General features: G+C 37.2%; 1 protein-coding gene across 1 annotated transcript; it reads left to right on the top strand.

Annotated features, from left to right (window-relative positions):
- Nucleotides 1–6,584: 6,584 nt before the first annotated feature.
- On the top strand, nt 6,585–10,067 carry LOC122667676. The gene is made up of 3 exons (XM_043864046.1): nt 6,585–6,763; nt 6,902–7,069; nt 9,705–10,067. The coding sequence occupies exons 1-3, from the start codon at nt 6,624–6,626 to the stop codon at nt 9,940–9,942; spliced, it is 546 nt and encodes a 181-aa protein (XP_043719981.1). The 5' UTR covers nt 6,585–6,623; the 3' UTR covers nt 9,943–10,067.
- Nucleotides 10,068–14,687: the final 4,620 nt, after the last annotated feature.

Raw genomic sequence — 14,687 nt, 5'->3', positions numbered from 1 at the left:
GACAAAGAACAAATTGAAGAAATTTTAGAGATAGAGAGAGAGAGAGAGGGTTGATTGAAATGAACCCTCAAGCAATCAAGCTTTTGAAGAGGAAATCTTGTCTTTATTTGATTAATAAGTCCTGAAGACTGGGGACTCATTTGGAATTTCTGCATGAAGTTTTTGTAGTCAGTATTAATATTCCCTATTGACAACCGGAAGAGTTCCATTACACTAATAATCCTCTTAGAACCTCTATTATCTATTGTTTAGTGGGAAAAAAGTAAATCATTCTGTACCTGCTGCATATACCACGCAATAAATCCACATAGCAATTTAATTGAATGTGAGTTGTATTTTCCCTTCGATTAGAAAGAAGAAAAACCAGTAAGAGGGATTGGGTATTCTAATTAGGGATCATATATGTTAGGTTTGTTATGCAATATCTAAACCTATAAGTTGGAAGCAATCTCAGAGAGTTTTGAGAGGCTTTTGATGGAGAAGGGCTGTAAAGGCCTAAGCTCTTATATCATAGGATTAAACACCAATGTTCATCTATGTGTTCAACCTATGATTGAGGATATATTATTCATTTAGCCACTTATTTTATTGAATGTAATTTTCAATATATTTATAGGGAGATTAATATTGTAGCTGAATCCTTAGATAGGAAGGTGTCGTCGATGATAGATATGACAGTTTGGTCAAATTACACTCTGTGGCTGATGAAACATTGTAATCTGACATCTGAGTTTTTTCTGGTTCTAAGGAATATAAGATTTTTTTTTTACCAAAACTCAATATCTTTGATACACTCACAATTTCAGACACTCTCTCCTCAGTGACCATGCATCTGGGTCTTTATATACACATTGTAAACACTCCCTCCCAAGCACCTATTGCTTGGCGTGAGAGATGCTGATAAACATGGCTACATCCCTCCCCCCTCAATTATGTAAAAGATTCTAGCATTAAAAGAAATGGGAATAGTCTGGACATGACACCAGGGTGCCCAGGTTGTGGTTGTCTCTCTCCCACTCCCCTGGAAAGGACCACCCTGCCACTCCCTATGCCACCAACCATTGGTCCAGGCCAGCGTGCTTGGAGTGGGAAAAGGTCCCTCTCACACTATCACATCCATGACACTCTTTCTCCTCCCTTACAGCCTCCCATTCTTGTGTTCCCATTGGTTTGGTGTGAGATTTCATCCCACATGCATATCATGGTGGTCTGTTCTGTTGTCCAAAATTAATTAAGACATTTAGGAGAAAGTTTTCCTTCACCGGTCATGAATGTTCACCACACTATCCTAGGGTTTACTAAGCCCTATAGAGTTTTAGTATGTTTCCTAAAATACCCTCCCAATACCCCATTCACACCTGAACTTACCCGTGGTGAACGGACTTGAATGGAATGAAGGAAAACTCGGTCCAAACATTTATGGCCTTGATTCAAGTTTTGTTTGGCAAAAGCTGCAAAACCCAGTGGTGACAAAACATTTTCAATTGTTTGGGGTCGAATTAGGTATATGCTTTCATATTTTATGTTCAAATTATTTTGGGATCAAGTTATTGATAAGCTTCCATAATCCACGTTCGAATATGAGAGCTTGAAATAGGAGGGTTTGTATTACCTCTTCAGGTTCAAAATATTTTTTTGTCGAATTAGAGATTTTCTTCCATCCATGTTCTAAATATGAGGGCTTGAAATTGGAAGGGTTTTTTTTTTTTTGGGGGGGGGGTGGGGGGGAGGGTGTGTGTGGGGAAGTGGTTCTTTGATTGGGAGCGCAGCCAACGCCAACACTCCATGTGTCGTTTTCTGTCATCCCCCAAAACAATGGCATGGATGTCTTGTCACAGAGGAAGGATAGAGATAAGACACATGATCAGAGCACTGGTGTAGGCCAGAAAATTATCACCTCCAGTTCCCCAGTGCCTATAATAAAGGGGGGGGGTTGGACCCACCCGGGTAGAGTGTTCAGGCAGGGATAGGGTGGTCATTGCGCCCCCCTTATTAAAGGAACTGTGGGAATTAGACTAGGTAAGGAACTGGAGGGGACAAAAATTTGAAGGAACATTACATGATTAGCTACTTTGGAGTTTTTATTTACAAAATTGTCCATCTTATGTTTGAATTAACAAAAATAGACAAAAACAAGTTAAGGTTTACAAAACTGGACAAAATAGTGTCTCTCCCTCCCACACTTACTTTTTTAGAGATTTTTACCCCTGCCATTGCCTTCTCGCCCAAGCATCCTCCATTCCCTGCAACCCCACCCAGGGGAACTGCCAAGGAAGACGAAGGATGAAGGAGAGTCACTATTTTGTCTAGTTTTGTAAAACTAAACTTATTTTTATCTATTTCTGTTAACTCAAACATAGGGCGGACAGTTTTGTAAATGAAAACCCAAAAGTAGCTAATTATGTAATTTTCCTAAGATTCGACGTAGGCCACTCTTCTGAACAGAGTTCTTTTTCTTCTTATTTTTTTTGTACGAATCAGCCCAACTAAATTCCATTTTGAATTCGATTCTAATCAGGTGAATTGGTTAGAATTGGGCCGATTCCATGATACTGATCCACGGTATTAACCAGAGATTCAGTCAAAAAAAAAGTTGAAAAAAAAATTGAATGTATATATGGCAAGAGATCGCTGCTTGGTCGTGTAGCCCTTGGCCCCTAGCACTAGTTCGGGGCCAATGAGATCAACATGGATGGCTTTTTGATTTTACAAGGGGTGGTACAGTCAATTCGTGCGCTCCCATGTCTAGGTGCAGAAACACGACCGAACAACATTCTTTTTCCCATTATATTTGAAAAAATCTGAAAACAATTTTTTTCATGTAGAATATTGTACAAAATGAAACCAAAAGTAGTATACTTAGAATGTCTAAAAATTATGCTGGTTAGTAAAAGTTAGACAAATGGCAAGAGATCACCTATTAACTTATTAGAAAATATAAAAATAGTAAATATTTCAATGTAAGGTTAATGAAAATGACTCCAAGAAATGGAAAATATGAAAGTATAAAAATTACTTCAAAAAATGGATGGAATTGTGTTTTAAAGAGGGAATCGGATTGGATCGGGCGATCCAAGATCTGAGCCGATTCCATACCTGCTCCAAATATCGAATTGTGAATCAAACGATCCGATCTATTTGACAGGTATCACGAAGATTGAATGAATTAACGGCTTCGATTGATTGAAGAATGTGTTGAAGCGGGTTCCATGGATTATTTACTTCAAAATAGCATCTCAGCTACCCCTTTCGTTTCTAGCATAGAGATGAATGGAGATTGCGAAAGGGCAATAATGTCTGACCGAAAAATGTAAAGTGTGTCGTACACGGTTCAGTTCTGTGACTCTGTCACTCTAGCCGCAGAAACGTACCAAAGTCTTTTCAGTTGTGCAGCTTTGCAGGAGGGACTAGGGAGAGGGAAATAGTTGTAAGTTTCAACTTTTGAAACATCGATCTTTCGAACATGGTGGTTTTTTTGGTGGAGTACTTGTGCAAGTTTTGGGCCAAAGTTACACTAATTCCACTACTCCACTGTCGGTGGTTGGAGATATAGAATTTTAATAGGGAAAAGGAACACTAACTTGTGGTATCGTGCGACGTGTACCTAATTTCGGACACAGCCATGTGCAAAATGATCGATGTATCCCAAGTTCTTACTATCTTTTCAGAGGGGTGCGTCAATCACTTCGTGTGCGACTATGTCTGGGCATAAGTATATTGCAAAAGAATTTCTTATTGTCACCGTTCATGATGTTAAATAATTTGTATTTGCTTAAAAGAATAATATATAATTTGTATTCTTATTTTTTTTTGGCCCTTTTAGTATATTTACAATTTTTTTTAATGAAGGTAAATATTGTTGTTCGAAAAAAATATATATAACAATGACAAATTTTGACAATGCTATAATGAAATTATTTTTGAAGAACCCTTTTATACCATTTTCATAAAGAATTTTGGGAATAAGACAAAGAGCAATTACAAGAATATGTCAAGTTCTACATACACTTATAGTTTATAGAGGTGCTATTTACACACTCCCAATATACATACATGGAGAGGGTACTCTGAGCGAGCAAGCAAGCAAAGCAGGGAACTTTCTCTCTCTTTTTTGTTTGATCTATCATAATCTAAGCTACAAAGGGAAGGCTAATAAGACAAGCCAACAGATACCTACAACTACCTCCTGAGGGGGTGGCATCACTCTAACCGGTAAGCCACCAATCAATCGACCAAGCGATTGTTTGCAAGGAAGGTACTCTACATCCTCTCCCATAAATTATTTTAAGGGAAAGAGAATGATGCCTGGTCGCATGGATCTTGGGCTAGACACAAGAGTGTGCGAAATTACCATCATGCCTCCTGTGAAATAAAAGTCTCATCCATGTTAATACCCTTGTGTGTGTGCTCTCTCATTGGCCCCAACGTATGCTGGTGTAGGGGCTACATGACCAGACAGTGATCTCTTGCCCTTATTTTAACATTCTTTTTCTTTCTTTAAAAAATAATAAAATAATTCATGTGAGGAGGTGCAATGTACTCCTTAGGCTCAAAGAGCTTTTGCTTTTTCTCAGAAATATATATGGGAAAAATGACTCTATCTAGGAGTGTAGTTTTTGTGCCCAAACACATGATGGTGCATAAATGACCCCCATAAAAGGCAGAAATTCCACCCGATTGATGCTTTCTCACACGTTCCCATTGGCCCCCACACTGACACAAGGACTACGCTCCCGGACAAAAAACTCTTTCCCAATACACACACACTTAAACTTTGGTTGCCTTTAGGTTTTAACTTCAAAATCTTTTACTACTAGGAATGAGACTAGACACCCCTGTTCATATGATCGTCACACTGTGTGTTCATAGGAATGAAGATTTTAGGACACAAGTGCGAGTGTATATTGAATTGGATCATATGAAAATTTTGCATATGCTATTGTTGGTTGATTTGAAATGAAATTCTCATCTAGAGTGTATGTTAGTCCCTTGACTTGAGAGGTCATTATTGATGCGGTCACGCATTGTGAATTTTGGTGCACCAACGGTTGATGTCACCATGGTTATATATTAGTGTAATGGATACTCAGTGTTTGACCCTAGTCAAAAGAAATAGCCAAAATAGAATGCATATAGTTGATTGGACACAAATCCGGTTTTGGTGGTATTTTCGTACATTACTTACAATTAGTATTGTTTTATCCATATTTATTTCATCAAACATTTTTCTTTTGGAAATGTTTTATTAGTTCAATCAGAATTACATAATCTATAAACAGGAATTTTGATACAATTGGGTCTAACAGTAATTAAATACATGCTCTATAGTCATCATGCGATATTGTTACGGGAAAGGACTAGTTCATAATTGACTGCTGTTTTGGGAGATATTTGTTATAATTATCTAGTAGTGTATGTATTGTGATTATTCCATTGTGAATGTAATATTTTCATTGCATTCTATACTAGATAAAACCTCAAATTGTGCTCAATTTCATAGGTGACAATTCCGCCAAGATCTCTTCGTTAGTAGAGGGAAGAATCCGCACGAATCTAATTTTTTGAGGAACATTTTTAGAGAGAATTGGATTTGATTAGACAATATAGGGTTGATAAGAAATGATCGATTTTTTAGCAAGGTATTGTTAGCTAAGAAATATAGCTATGATTGAAATCAAACCTAATGATTCAATGTGATTGAAATAATATCCAATTAGGATAATTGTAAGGAAGGAGAATGGTAGGATACATGAATTAACTCATTCTCTCTTTTGTCTCTGGAGGAGCTCTCTCTCTCTCTCTCTCTCTCTCTCCTCAGTCTCCTCTCCCTCTTTGTGTTTATGACTAAGGGTTTGAGACCCAACTTTGAAAGTGCTTTATCCTCAAATAGAAAAAATAAATAAAAATAAAAAAACCTTAAAAGTGCTTTATCCCCAATATGAGACGCATTTCAATAACTTTCTTATGTGTTTGTGAAGGGACCTTCTATGCAGTAAAAAATCTCATCCATGTTGGATGCCCTCACATGTGCCCTCATTGGACCTTACGTTAGTTAGGGCAAGGGTCACATAACTTGGTAGCAATCCAACTCACTTAAGGTTATTTTTTTGGAGGGGGGCAGAGGAAAGAAAGTACCTTATGGGACAAGGTGAAGATAGGAGAATCGAACCCATGACCTCCTAAGAGTCTACACTCTATTGGAAAGACACCAAGGAACTGAAGAGGGAGTTGTATTTAATTCTCCAAACTGAATCCATAATGCATAGTAGCAGATCCAACAAAAACCCCAGCCTTAAATATAACTGCCCTGGGCTCTGAGTGGGCTTGTGCTTTTACTGTAGTTGGGCTTAGACCCTTAGATGATACACAGAGAAACAATGAGGGACAAGATATTGTGTTCCTCCAGAATTTTCTTAAACCCATTGGTTTATTGACACGTGGCAAGCTCACATCATGAAAAGATAAAGCCGTACTGCTTATGCAGAGCTCTTGCATAGAGACAATGTGGACTTGTGGAGACTATCAGCTCTAGTTCTAGTTCTAGTTCTTCCAATATCAAAAAGACAGAACCCCATATACAAATTAAAATAAAATCCAGTTCTACCAGTCAAAAGCAAGAACTCATGGCGATTGCTGCTTACTCTCAACAGGGCTTCGTCATAAATGCTCTAACTTCAAATCACAAATTCCAAAACAAGAAGTTGAATTCATTAGCAGTGATCTCATGTCGATCCTCCACAGATGACCACCATGACCCATCAAGGTATGAACTCAGAAACCCACTTTTTTTGGAAGACCTAACTCACAGTTCCATTGGGAATTTGTTGTGTTTAGTTTGAAATTCTGATATCATTTTCAGTTACTACTGTTAGAGCTTAATTTGTTCTATGCGTTTTCACAGGAAAAATGAGATGAGGTTGGCGAAGCTAGCAATTGTTACACTTGCAGCTGGTGTGTTGGCGCTTGGAGCAGTTGACGAAGCATCGGCGGCAAAGACAGGCGGTAGAGTCGGTGGCCAGGCATTCCGGTCAGCTCCTCGGTCTTCGGCACCAAGGGGGAACAATTCAAGGTAACCTACCATAGCTTTCTATGAGAAAGGGATTATAGAAAAGTAAGAATTGAAATAAATGAAGGTCCTGAGGTTCTAGAATTAAATCAGAGTTATTGGTTTATCATGGATTTTATGTCAAATCAGATGAAAGTATGAAGACTCCATCCATTTCCATTCTTTTACTGTGTCAATTATGTAGTTAAATTCGAAACTTCTACTCCAGATTGGAAGAAGGCTAATGTGGTTAATAATACCTAAGGGAGAAATTTCAAAATATAAACCATTGGCAATCAAAATCTATCTAAACCATACTTTTGGGAAGAACTCATATAAGAGTGGAATTGCCAAATTACAAGATGGGGAAGAGTTCTCTGTCTGGGAGTATGGCTCCTGCCCCAAAGCCAGGGGCCAATGGGACTGCGTGCGAAAGCATCAACAGGTGTGGGATTTTAGCCTTTCATGGAGGATGGGCCGGTCTATGTCTGGGCGCAGGAGCCACGGTGCCAGACAGAGTCCTTTTTCCCGTAAAAGATTAAGTTATTAAGGCTTTATCTTGCTCAAAAAGAGATTCAAAGCTTTCCCTTAATTTCAAGATCAGAAGAATGCACCTGACCCAGAACTTTTTCTTATACAAATGGCAAACATATACTCATAATCTATCCAATTAATGATTGGATCAATCAGTTTTGGCAGTGTTGAAAAATGAAAGCATACCTATATGTGGATCCAAAGGAACGAAAATTGAGAATGTAAACATTCTAGGATTGGGTTTGAGTTCGCAGGTTCTGCATGGTAGCAGTTCATTAAGCTATCTTCTTTCATTGTAATGTGGTAGTAGAAAGCAGATCATAGATGTCAGTAGTTTCCATTTTTCTATGGAATATTTACAGTTAAAGGTAAAGGTTGCTGTGGTTTCCAGATGCCATGCAAGAGGAAACAAAATGGATTAACTGGATCTTCTCTCATATTATCAACGTTTTGTTGGGATAAATCATTGAATTAGTAGTAAGATCAAAATTTTGAAATATTTAATTTTCCACAATTTCTCCATTTCCAGTTAACTCCAGAAACAATTGACTTTCTGAGTGTGACCTGATTTAATAGAGAAACAACTAGCTTGTTTTTGTACCCAAATTAGTCAATCATGCTGAACTAAAATTGGAATAAGGAACTACTAAGTCTTTCTCCTTCATTTTGGGTGCGTAATGAATTAGGTTAACCTTCCAAACTGATGTCAGTCTATTCATTAGACAGTCCAAAAACAGGGGTAGCAAATTATGTTTTGGTTAAGTGCAGGAACAAACCAGTTCTCTCTTGGTCGATGAACAACTATTTACTGACTTCCTTTGGCAATCTGAATCTGGAATATATTAATTTATTGATTTTTCATGGTTAAACCTCATCAACCTGATCTTGCTGAAGCATGCCAGTCTGCTGCTGCCTTGCCTAGCCTAGAGGCTCAAATGTCATGCTCTTTGGAGTTAGTTATTTTCTACCATGCACCATGGTTCTGCACCATATGAGTATTGGTGGTGCTCCATACGGCTTCCTACAAGTCCTAATATTAGAGCTCTATAGTCTATATACAAGACTATGATAACTGATTAAATTAAAAGAGAAACCCTGTTATAGTAGGGTTTTATACTCTTTCACAATTCCTACTTGTGTTGAAATTTCTGTAATATATAGTCAGCTGTGCCTTAAAACTATACAGGAGTGTGTCCCAGTACCACCTGATGCAGAATTACTTTGGTGTGGGAGGTTCTTTAGTTTTCATTGGGAGATTTAATCTCATTGGAGATGGACTTATATCTTTGGTGGCAAATAATCTTAGAGGATCATAGTTTTTGGGAATGTTGAGTTACAATTTCTCCCACCTCTTCATGTTTCTTGGTATTACCCCTGAAATTATTAGGTCGTGCTATTGCTTGCCAATCCAGGCATTGCTTTTATTTGATATTAACATTATGTCTATCGTACAATGCTGGCTTGAGCAATCACTGTGAGAGTTAAGTAGTAAATCTGAACTTCATTTACTAATCAAGATTTAAATGCCATCCCCAACCATGTGTGATTAAGCTGTGATTCGGATTAGTTGGCAGTAGGTGAGGAATTGCTGCCTACATGAGAAATTATGTTACACATAGCTAGATGTTTAATCCTGCTTCATGATGGGAGGATCATTAGGGATAACCCTAGTTTTGATGGAAAGACAAGTTCAGTCCTAAAATCCTAGCTGGATATATTTCATAAACATCATTTGGTATGTAGTATATACAACTGCAAGCGCCCAGATGGACGATAGTGGCAAGCTTGTAACACAAAATAATCTCGACCCAGAACAGTAGCAAAATCTGAAGAGTGGCTTTGTTGGTTCTCTCCATTGACTATTGCATCTGTGATATAAACACCTAGTATCATTAAACCTTTTTTGTATCATATACAAAATCTATTATCCAACAAAGCATGTTTGAATTTACTCCTAGTTTGGTTCTTGTCATAGCTCTTGAATGTTTGATTAGTCCTTAATTGGTATATACCTGCTATACCTCTGGGTGACACTCATTAATCACAAATGAAAGGTCATTTCTGGAGCAACTAACATAGGCCTCACAAATGTATCTAATTTGAATCAAAGCTGTTAATTGCACAGGACAAACATTTATATCAATCCACCAGTGGCTCCACCTCTTGTTGGTGGGTATGGATACGGTGTGCCGTTCTATGGTGGATATGGGTGGGCTCCATTTTCATTCTTTGTACCAGGTCCCAGCGTTGCAATTGGAGTTGGAGGAGGGTTTGAGGTTCTTGTGCTTTTTATGTTTCTTGGTGCTGTTGCTGCCGTTATCAGGAGATTCACTGGACCAAGGGACGAAGACGATGACTACTAATTACATACACTCTGCAGACAATGTATAATCAAATATTTGCTTTTTTCATTGAACTAAAGCAACAATATTATTCTCATCCACTTGTATATTGCAACTGTATGTATAAAAGCTTGTATTAGTGCAAATTATGTGTGGTTATAACTCAGGGAGTGGAAATAAATCTTCAAGTAAACCCTTCACAGTTATAGTATTTACTATATTTTAAGGTTATGTGTTAAAAGAAATACATGCGACGGTGTAAATCGGAGATGACTGTCCAAATAATCGAAAGGGATACTCGAAGGTTGAGCGCATGGTGTTTTTTCACACACGAGCACGCCGGCTGGGCATGGGTGAGGCTAAATCCGTTGGGTCTTCTTTTTTGCTTGACATTTTTTTGTCACAGGCTTGGGCTAGACTTGGACTTGGGCTACTGTATTAAGTGAACACGTGATAGTTGTACAAGGCTCCACTGGACCTAGCTCTCCTCCAACCGTCGCGGGAGCTGGAGGATCCAGCCCAGCAAAAACCGCGGGGGAGGGGGGGTGGGGTCATTTCATAGGGGGGCCTGATTGTGAAATGATCCGAACACCCCTGTTTTTGCTGGATTGGATCCTCCAGCTCCCACCACGGTTGGAGGAGATCCGAATCCAACAACCACGGAGAGGAGTTTGACTATTCTATCGTACACAATGGCTAAACAGAATTCAACATGGGCTTGCTGATAACCTCAGTAGGCGACCATTGTCATCTCTCGAATGCAAGGTCATTATGAGCTTTCCGCAAGGACCAGGCCATAGAGGAACAGAGCCATTATGAGCTTTCCGCAAGGACAAGGCCATAAAGGAATAGAGCCCTTCCGATTCTCTACTTTGGTTTTTTTCCCAATTTGACGAAAGTGCCTCCATCCTTCAATCTTAACCCAAGATGGTTCTTACCCAAAAAAAAAAAAAAAAAGAAAAAAAAAAGGGAAATTTATACATACCATCCCTGAGGTTTGACAAAAAGATATTTTCATCCTCCAATTTTTGAAATTTTAATTGAAGGCAATGTGAATGATTAATCCATGGCTCTATATAGCCGTTCGTCGCCGTGCAAGAAAGAGGAACTAGGGTTTTCGGATTTGGTTTCAAAATTTGAGTGGCTCGGGTCGGGTGAAAGAGCCAAATGGGATTAAAATATAATATATAAAATTTTTTGCCTTTGAAATTTGAAACATGACTAGACCGATCAAAATCATCGCTTCCATTTATCAAAAAGGTAATAGGTAGTCATATATATATATAGGGAGAGGTTAGCATGCTGCCAATTTTCGGTTAACTAACAATATACATCAATCATAGAGTTGGTTCAAATGCTTGTGTAGTCCCTCTTTACACAAGTGTTTGGACCAATGGAAAAACACCTTTGGGTATCTACCTAGGGGGCAGATGCATCACTTCATAGTACTTATAAAAGTGGGGGCATAGAAAACACCACCAAGTACAGATCTTTTCCCTTTTTTATAATTTAACTTTTAAGCCGTGCAAATCTTGATGAATGTCAATAACAAATGCAAAAATGATGATTATATATACAAAACGAAACAATAGCGCCCATATTAAATTATAATTCTTAGGACGATGATGGTGAGCACTCTTCTTGTCTAGATATTATGGCAACAGTGTGGGGGTGGGATCTAATTTTGCCAAAAACATATTTGAGGAGATAATCTTGGGTGGGCTCCATAGCTTGAGATGACCTTTGTGGCAGAAAAACAACCCTATTTTTTAAAATGTTAGAAAGAGAGAGAGAGAGAGCACTTTATTACATTTACATTACAAAACTTAATCTATTTTTTAATTAAGACCAGTAGCTTCGAAGTGCATTACACATATGCTGATGGTCATGATTGTAATGTTAATCCCTCTTGGGACAGCAACTGTTATATAATAGGGAGAATGTTCTTTATGCCGTAACGCAAGGTATGCCTGGGCACAGGGGCCTACTACTTAGGGGGGCAGGATGATCATTGCAACCATCCCCATGTATTTAGGTGCAGCCTGCATTGCGATACAAAAAACAGCACCCCTATACAATATTAAAAGTAAATAACCATCTATTTAGAAATAAAATAGGTCAAGATATTATTAGCCTTATATAATAGGGGCGATGTTCTCTGTGCTGCAGCGCAAGCTGCGCCCAGGCACTTGGGGATAAGCACAATAACCACATTACTCTGCACAAACTGTCCGTATATCTGGACATAGCCTGCGCTGTGGCACAGAGAACATTCTCCCTACATATTATTATAGAAAAAAGTCAAAACAAATCTAGATTGAAGAATCTTTATATCCTCGACAATTAATTGCAGAAATCTCCATAGGAGGCAAACAAGGCTTGGGCATCAAACATCTAATCACTGCGATCATAAATAATTAATTTTCAAAATGTTAAAGCCCACGTGTACAACCGTACAAGCAAGAGGGGCCTTTATTAGTAGTATCATTTCTCTATAAATCAATAGTCCTATATCTATATATATATATTGGGAAAATGTGTGAAGTTGGTTAAACCGGGTATAGGTCAATGCATTGGTGCGCAACATATATAGGCTATAGTCATTATGAACATCTTTCCCATAATTAAAAAGGGGCTTATTAATCAAATAAATATATCCATACCAATAATTAATAATATATGGACATGATTCATAATAATTAGCACATCACCAAAGAGGAAAGAAATATCTTAATTCACCGAATTGAATTGAATTGAATTGAAATGTGGTAGTGGTGGTGATAGTAGTGATAACTGGTCTAACCAAACATTCTTTGTTACTAATTGCCATGCACTACCAAAAGGATGTAACATAGAGGACCCATTGAAATCCTACAATTAATAGTTTATAAGAAATTATATGGATGGGATAACTGTAGGCTTTTTTTTAATTTTTGGGTAAATTGGGTAACTCAGTGACTGTAGGTAGTGTAAACTACTTAGGAATGATTGAATGGATTGTCAACGAAAGGTATTGTAAATGAATATTTAATATTTGACTTGTTTCACAGTTGAGAATGCACCCTATTTTTTGTGTGAGTTTGTTATTAGATTATTTCTACTAGTTTAGACTCGCATTAGATTCTTATAATAACAAAAGTGGTAAGTTAAGTATCATTTACCAAAAAATATTGTATTAAATAATTTTAAATGTTTTGAAAACTCTTTTTTATCCTACACTAAATATTGCATAAAATAAAATTTTGAGAATAAGACAATGGGTAATTAAAAGAAAGTTACAAATTCATAGTTCACCACTTTGGTGACAAGAAGTTGCACAGTTTATTTATAGGATGCAATTTGGTGTGACCAAACTCACCAAAGTGGTGAACTAATAAGTTGTAACCTTTTATTTACCCCTTCTTGTCTTAATTTCAAAAGTTATTTAATGCAAATTCAACACAGGGGTTCAAAAGGGTTCTTAAGAAGTTAAAAGTTATTTAATGTAATATTTAATGTAATGTTTATGTGAAATGACAGGATTTATCATCATTGAAAACAAATATTTGTGTTTTTTTTTTTTTTGGGTATAAAAAAAAATATTTGTGTTATCTTAAAGGGAATAGCTTGTTTACTACACTAAACTAAGTAGTTGTAACATTCTTTAAACTGTCCTTTGTCTTAAAAATTTTCCTTATCTTTAAAAAACAAAAAACTAAGGACACAACTTCTTAATTCACCACTTTAGTTACAATAATATTTTTTCTTAATTATTTATTAACAAGTTTTTAGAGTATAAGCAATTATTGCTTACAATGTTGGCAACCCATGTAGGTGGTCTCATGTAAGTCCTAGTAGACAAGGGTGTTAGTGGTGGTGGTGGTGGTGGTGGCGGGATCAGTTGGTGGTGGCAATGAAAGTGGTAGCATGGTGGTGGTGAGATCATAAGGAGAAGAAGAAGAAGAAGAACGGGATGGTGTTTTATTTTTAACATGAAATTATTATTTTGCCCATCAAATTAACCATGTGCTCATTAAAGAACAAGAGTGAAATCAATTTTCAATTTTAAAATTGAAATATCTCCTCACGTCTTTCAAAAATTCTATCTTCATTGAATTAAGGTACAAAAATCAAATCAAATGATTTTCGAAATAAAAATCACCCCATGATATTGAAATAGAAATCATACCAGATCACGCCTAAATCAAACTATTTAGACCTAACCAACCAATTATCACACTCACTAGTAATAACTAATAGGTTCTTCCTATTGTACGTGATTGAATTACCACTTTCCACATAAAGCATTATCTTTAAGAATCCATATCCTCTCCATGTAATTAAGTGGAAATTAATCTACTTTCCACATACGTCTCTTTCTTGATACACATGTCTCACCTGAGTAAAGAAAGGTAATGGAATCTTAATTTCAGTCTCCTTAATGTCTCCTCAAAATTTTAATCCGGAGACTCATAATTCCAAGAACTAATAATCACGTATCTTCTCTTTGGAGGAGATATGTTCCAAATTAAACTAAACTTTGTTCCAGCAACAGCAATGAAACCAGTTATTTTTAGATATCCTCAAATCAGATCCACTACTACCCAGACCCAGACCCAGACCCAGACACAACAATTTGGGAAGCAAGGATAAAGTTGCCTTTTTCCAGCATCATCAAAGGCAAGAACTGATGATGGTATCGATGGATCATTAATGGATATATTCTTTGATTTTTTTTAAACCCTCGATCAGTTTAAACTAAGTTTCGCCAAATACCCTGGAACTCT

Source organism: Telopea speciosissima, chromosome 7, assembly GCF_018873765.1.
Source record: "Telopea speciosissima isolate NSW1024214 ecotype Mountain lineage chromosome 7, Tspe_v1, whole genome shotgun sequence".
NCBI classification, from domain to species: domain Eukaryota; kingdom Viridiplantae; phylum Streptophyta; class Magnoliopsida; order Proteales; family Proteaceae; genus Telopea; species Telopea speciosissima.
Note: the sequence above shows the minus strand (reverse complement) of the source record. Positions and strands in the feature narration are given on the sequence as shown.

Excerpts from the sequence above, each read along its gene's own strand:
- LOC122667676 (XM_043864046.1), top strand. The coding sequence starts at position 6,624 with ATGGCGATTGCTGCTTACTCTCAACAGGGCTTCGTCATAAATGCTCTA. Across the intron at positions 6,764-6,901 it reads GACCACCATGACCCATCAAG|GAAAAATGAGATGAGGTTGG; the intron begins GTATGAACTCAG and ends GCGTTTTCACAG. Across the intron at positions 7,070-9,704 it reads CCAAGGGGGAACAATTCAAG|GACAAACATTTATATCAATC; the intron begins GTAACCTACCAT and ends TTAATTGCACAG.